The 6,000-nt window shown below is 57.3% G+C and overlaps 1 protein-coding gene across 1 annotated transcript in view; it reads right to left on the bottom strand.

Moving 5' to 3' along the window:
• Positions 1–3,233: 3,233 nt before the first annotated feature.
• Positions 3,234–6,000, bottom strand: part of GAB3 (GRB2 associated binding protein 3) — a 46,419-nt gene continuing 43,652 nt past the window's right edge. The window contains exons 11-12 of the mRNA XM_054695947.1: positions 5,525–5,634; positions 3,234–4,885 (exon numbers count right to left, since the gene is read on the bottom strand). Of these exons, the coding sequence (XP_054551922.1) occupies positions 4,849–4,885; positions 5,525–5,634 (147 nt within the window). The 3' untranslated portion in view covers positions 3,234–4,848. The remainder of the gene's footprint in view (positions 4,886–5,524; positions 5,635–6,000) is intronic.

Below are 6,000 nucleotides of genomic sequence, written 5' to 3'. Positions count from 1 at the left end.
CGTGGGATAGGGATCAGAGCGGGAATGGTAGGGTAAACCTCAACGGCTTTGGGGGGCTGTGTCTGCCTTGTGCCCCACCGTTGTGGAGAACCCACGCCCCGAATTTCATGCCCCGGGTCTCAGTTCCAAAGCCCTCAGGTCCAGGACGCGGGCTGTAGCCCAGTTCAATGGCCGCAGGAATGGCGCCTTTTGCACCCCGCTCCCGTGCCTGGGTGCCTGGTTCCTGATTACTCAGTGAGGGACTTTCACCTCAGTGAGGGTCCCCGCGTGTCTCCCCGCAAGCCTAGGTCGCAGGCGCGGGGACCTGGGCTGCTGCGATTCCGATCCGCGTTTGCTTTTCAAGCGTGCTGCTTTTCCGCGCAAGCTTACCGGCCGGCCCGGGGCTGTGTGCAGGTCTCATCCAGGGGTCTCTGTTGTTCTCTAATGGCGCCCCGGAGCCGTTCGCTCACCGCAGCTGCGAATCCTGCAGGGTTCTCCGCAGCTCCCGTTCACGGGGTGTGGTGGCTGAAATAGTTCCTTTCCACTCCCAGTCCCGCTTGCTGCGTAGTTTGTTCTTGTTGGTCGTTCTAGTTTGTTTTTTCCTCCTCTCTGCTGGTCGGAGAGTGCCGACTCTGTGGGTGGGGGAGGGGAGCAGGGTTCTGCGCTTTCCTCCCTTCTAGTCCTCTTTTATGGCAACTTTCTTCTTCGTGTAGTTTGCTGGAGTCGTCCGTTTATCTTCCGTGTCCCAGTACTCACTGGGACCTGCCGCTTTTCCTCCCTATTAACTTTTTTTTAATGGGAGATCTTACTCGCAGCGACTCCTTGCCGCCATGTTGCTCTGCCTCTCGGATCTGGGTATTCTAAGTGATGTGACATGGGCGACTGCAGGCCGAGGAGGAAGTGCAGGTGACTCTCTCTTCACAGGGCACTGTGCTTTGCAACCCTGCCCTTGCAGTGGCTCTGGTGACGGGCCCTGCAGTCCTTGACCCCCCCCCCTTTGCTCTGGGCACGTTCTGTCAGGCAGCTCTAAACACCCACCGTGCTGGCCAAGCTGCTGTGCTGTCTGAGCTGCCTGTGCAAGTGCCGAGAGCTGGTCCCTCGCCCAGCAGACTCCCTGCACAGCTCCCTTCACGGCCCCATTCTGAGAACAGAGGCCCCCATGGCAGCCTGAGTGCGCTACCTGTCTGCCCCTCCTCTTGCTTCCAGCAGACTGAGGCCTGACCTGGCAGGAATGTACCCCGGTAGCTAGTCCCAGCTCTGGGCTGTTGGGGGCAAATCCTCATTAAGGCCAGAAAAGCGCTGAGGCGTGTCCACTTGCTCTGCCATCAGCTTTGTTGCTCTTCTGTTGTGTATTGCTGAACCTCTTGCACATCCAACATAAGATGTTTTCCTGGCATTTCCTCTACTGTGTTTTATGGTTGTTTCTTAGGTTAGCTTTACCTCTTTGTGCTAATTGCTTCTTTGAGACGTAATTTACATGCAGTATAGATATATTCAATTTACAGATTATTAATGCTTACATGCGTATATACCCGTAGAGGCACCACCAAGATTGAGAAACAGAACATATCCATTGTTCCAGAAAGTTCTCTCATGCCCCTTTCCAAAAATCAATAATGTGCCCAATAGAGGAAGCTGCTATCCTGACTTCTGTCAAAACCTGTGAAGATGAATTAAGTGTCAAGAAACAAAAAAGCGGGCCTCCCCGGTGGCGCAGCGGTTGTGCGCTGGGTTGTGAAGCTGCCCGCGGCCTCTGCGGCGCCAGTTCGATCCACGGCTGCGCCTCTGCCACGGGAGGAGGGTCCCACTTGGTGCGCAGACCTCTCCTGCCGCCCGCTGCTCCCCTCAGCAGTGTACCTCGGTCCTTCTGCTTGCTCTGCTCCCCGCTCTGGCTCTGGTGAATCCTCTCACCCTCCCGTGCTTCTGACTGTACCCAGTGCTTGTATAAACAAAACAAACAAACAAACAAATAAATAAATAAAGCATGCCTCTATAAAAAAATAAATAAACTTAGTTTAAAAAAAAAAAAAAGAAAAAAGCCCAAAGGAGGACATTAAGACATTCAGATAGTTATGTGGTATTCCTTTTCATGGAGGCAAAGGCCTTACTAAAATAGAGGGTTTGGGGTTTTTTTTGGTGTAGAAGTGGGGTGCAGCCAGATGTGTGGGGGTGAGAACACTCACCAGAGACAGAGTGGGGAGCAGAACAGGTGGATCTGAGGTGTACTTCCGAGGGGAGCAGCAGGGAGACAGGACAGGTCTGCTGTGCCATGTGGGTGAGCCTCCTGGCCGGGGATCGCACTCAGGCCACAGTGGTGACAGCCTGACACTGACCCCTAGGCCACCAGGGAGGCCCCACTAAAAGGCTTTGACTGTGAAACTGAGACCCAGTCAAGGGCCGCTGGTTTATGCCAGTAGGGGTCTGTGAAGCAGGGAGCGCAGGCTGTGCAGTGTCCGGCCTTCCCCAGTGAAGTCAAGGTTCACCATGTCCCCGAGGCTCTCCATCCCATGGCCTAGCACTGTGGCACCCCCATGACACCCCCGAGCCTCTGCAGTGGCACTGGGCTACACAAGGAGCCTGTGTCTGTGAGGGGCGCGCCTGTGCTGAGTGCCTCTGTCACGGCTGCCCCCGCCCCGTCCAGCCTGCGCTGATGACACGAGCTCTCAGCTGCAGAAAATGAAAACTTAAATAAATGTGTAAAATAAGTGGCACAATTCAAGTAACAGAACGATCATAACAGGCATCTAGTGTTAAGGGAATTAAAGGCGATGCTGGGAAGTCAGGGCCTCCAAGCCCTTCAGGCGTCACTAACACCGTTGGGGGAAAGTGCTCAGGGGGCAGGGAATTCTGTGTGGCTCCGCCCTCTGCCCCAGGAGGTCTGCTCTATCCTCTCTCTGGTCTTTCTCCCCTAGACCTGGGTCCCGAGTGCACCGCCGTCCTGGCTGCTTCATGGCTGAGACCCGCTGCCCCGGCACCGGGGTGGCACGAGACTCCTGCTGGGTGAAGGGCAGGCCGGGCTGTCTCTCAAGTGCAGTCATGGCAAGGCTGTGCGTGTGCGCCGTCAGCACTGGGCATTGCACTCGCCAGCCCGCCTCGCAGCTGGGCGCTGACGCGAGATGGGCTCAGCTGCCGGCCCCCCAGCAGGGCGCTGTGAGCGGCCTCACGGGCCATCGGTCAGGCCGTTGGCTGTCTGCACGCACTCTGTGATTGTACCAGTCATCCTTTCAATGAGGACACGTCAGTCATGATTCCTCTTCAACAGACTTTTATTGATGCCAGATTACCACACAGTGAAAACACGTGAATTTCTCAAAACCAGGAGTGAAGAGGCCTTGAGAAGAGGAAGTCGGGTCCAAGCGGGGGGAGGGGGTCAGCTTCGTTTGACTTGGATCTATAGACACAGCGTAGCTCCTTGGCCTCCTGCACAAACACCCCCTGATCTGGAGGAATCTGCTAACGGAAAGAGATGGAAGGCATTGCCTGTTGCGGCGAGGCCCAAATCTGCTAGAAAGTTCTTCCCTGCACAGTATTCACTTGACTTAGGATGGTGCTGGGATACGCAACGCTGACTCATCTTTTTTCTGCTGTGATCACTGTCGTCACTAACGTACAGAAGACTTGTGTTTTTGTCTCTTGCTAGCGAACCAAGGCAAACTGCTTTTGAAATAAAATTCCAAATGGCATCTCATTACTTTCTCTTAAAAAAAGAAAGAATGGTATCTATGATCATTTTCTTAGAGAAAAAAGGCGGCTGACGTCAGCCCCTGGTGAAAATTCTAGTCCCATTAACACATGGAATATCTCTGCCGAAAATGAGGCATTTCCAGCATCGTTCTCACTTCTGTTTTCAGAAATCTGTGCCACTGCCAGCTCAAAACTACCTGTTTTTGAGGTAGTTTCCCCAAATCGTCACGCTTCTGCGGAACTGTCCATTTGCAGTTCTCTACAAGGTGGACATAGCTGCTTATTTCCAGCCCTAGGATGAGGGCGAAGTCATTTAAAACAAATCCCAAGTGAATGACTTCCATGCAAGCGACAGCGCGCGAGTGTGTTGCTCTGCGCAGGCAACGTGTCCCGGGAGACGCTCTGCAGACCGGGGTCCTGGTCAGCCGAGTCAGACTCGCGTGCGGCACCAGCCAACGCGTGTCCCCTGTGGTGTCTCCAGCCTGGCGCGGGCGCGGCAAGACGACTTCCTCGATGGCCTGCCCAGACTTGGACTTTCCCTCCCTTGGGGGCGGTCTGGAACCCCAACACGCCACAGCAAAGCCCACAGCCCCGGGACTGGTAACCCTGATGCCCCGGACCTGCCTGGCCCACCCACATGTGGGAACCCCGGAGCGGCAGGTCTGCCTGGTGCCCAGCTGTTCACATCTGTCTTTACACTGCAGGTGCTCAGAGGAGGCAGGAAGGGTGATTGAGTAAAACCCCACGCCCCACTGAGACTCTGCTCTGGGTCCCTTGACCTCAGAGCCCCCTAAAAGAAGGGGTGACCCAATGCCCTCGTTAAGTGGGGGTGTCGCGCTCTCGGAACCTCATCACCACCCACCGCGTCTCTGTTGCCTGGCAGGCTGGCAGGTTTTTCTGGTCAGAAGTGTTTATTGCGTGAAAGTTCGGGTCCAGCACACAATGCCAGCGACAATCTGTGCCCCCGCTCCGGGAGGGGGGCAACACTAGGCTGCTCCTAAGAAAGCAGGCAGTCCAGGAAAGGCTTGCACCCTGCTCTTAGGGAGGGGGGACCCTACGCAGCAACGCAGAAACCCTGGCTGCACACACATCCCCTCAAGGGTAACAGCACCTGGTGGATGACCACAAAGGGGAGAGGAGTTGGGGGCTGGCTCATTGCGGGTCTGCACAGCCTCCCCCGTGGCTTCAAGGCTGCCCAGGCGGCGCGCGCTCATCCAAGTCCCTGCAGGCCAAGCAAGACAGTGGGCGTGGCGCTCGGGGTCTGGGCTCCGGGGGTGTTGGGCAAAGGGCTCCCACTTCTGCTTTTAGTTTTCTTCAAAGTGGGGGCAACAGTCTGTCCCACACCTGCTTCCCAGGCCTCAAGGGAGGAGGCGAGCACGTGACAGCCCCGGGCAGTGGCTGTGCTCACACGTGCACATGCCCGGCTGCTTTCCAGGCGTGGGAAGGACTGGTCTCTGCAGAGGACAGACGGGGCCACCACGGCAGGGCCGGTCTCCCAGGGCTGGTCTCCAGGGACAACTGATGACTGACCGTGGAGACCCAAACATGCCGCAGCAGAGGCTTTTAGGCAAACTCAGGGAAAATGTCCTTGCAAGTCTCAATTTTGCTGGTGCCCCCTGCCTAGAAGGAGCCCTCCCCAGCCCCATCGTGGGTGGCATTGTCCCCCAGCAGCAGAGGCCAGGAGCCGACTCCAGGCCCGCTCCCATCCCCACTGGTCCCCATCCCACCTGTCCAACGGTCCTGTCCCCCAAACGTTCTCGCCAAGCCCACGGGGAGCCTGCGCGTCTGTCTGGCCCTGGGCCGGGTGGCCACTGGCGCAGAGCGAAGCGCCGCAGCCCCCACCGCCCGCCACACCACTCACGCCTTGGACTGCCTCTCGTCCGTCCACTCCTGCCTGGTGCTCTGCAGCGCCTGCGTCTTCTGCTCGTCCACTTGCACGTAGTCCACTCTGTGCTCTTCTGAAAGAAGTTTCTGCGGGGGGGACAGAAAGCCCGCCGTGACGTGGAACTGCACCACTTGGGCCTCCAGTGCACCCCAGTAGGCCCAGTGCATGTGGCCCTGCCCTGTGGGCCTGGAAGCACCTCTGTGCCACGTGCATGTGAAGAGACACTCCCACCTCCATGCCCTGCCACTGTGTCCAAGCACCTGACCAAAGAAGAGTGGCCAAGGGGCTCCACACCTCAGGGGGCTGCTGTTCCAGCACGGTGACCTGGGACATCGGGCACTGGGCTGCCCCACGCTGCCTCATGAGCACTGCTAGAGGTGGTCGGTGTTGATGGGGTAGCACCAGTGCTGCCGCCCGGACCTTCCCCAGCTGCCAGCCTCGCTCATCTGGTG

The sequence above is a fragment of the Talpa occidentalis genome, unplaced genomic scaffold (assembly GCF_014898055.3).
Source record: "Talpa occidentalis isolate TD23 unplaced genomic scaffold, MPIMG_talOcc4v2.1 talOcc4.15, whole genome shotgun sequence".
Lineage (NCBI taxonomy): Eukaryota > Metazoa > Chordata > Mammalia > Eulipotyphla > Talpidae > Talpa > Talpa occidentalis.
Note: the sequence above shows the minus strand (reverse complement) of the source record. Positions and strands in the feature narration are given on the sequence as shown.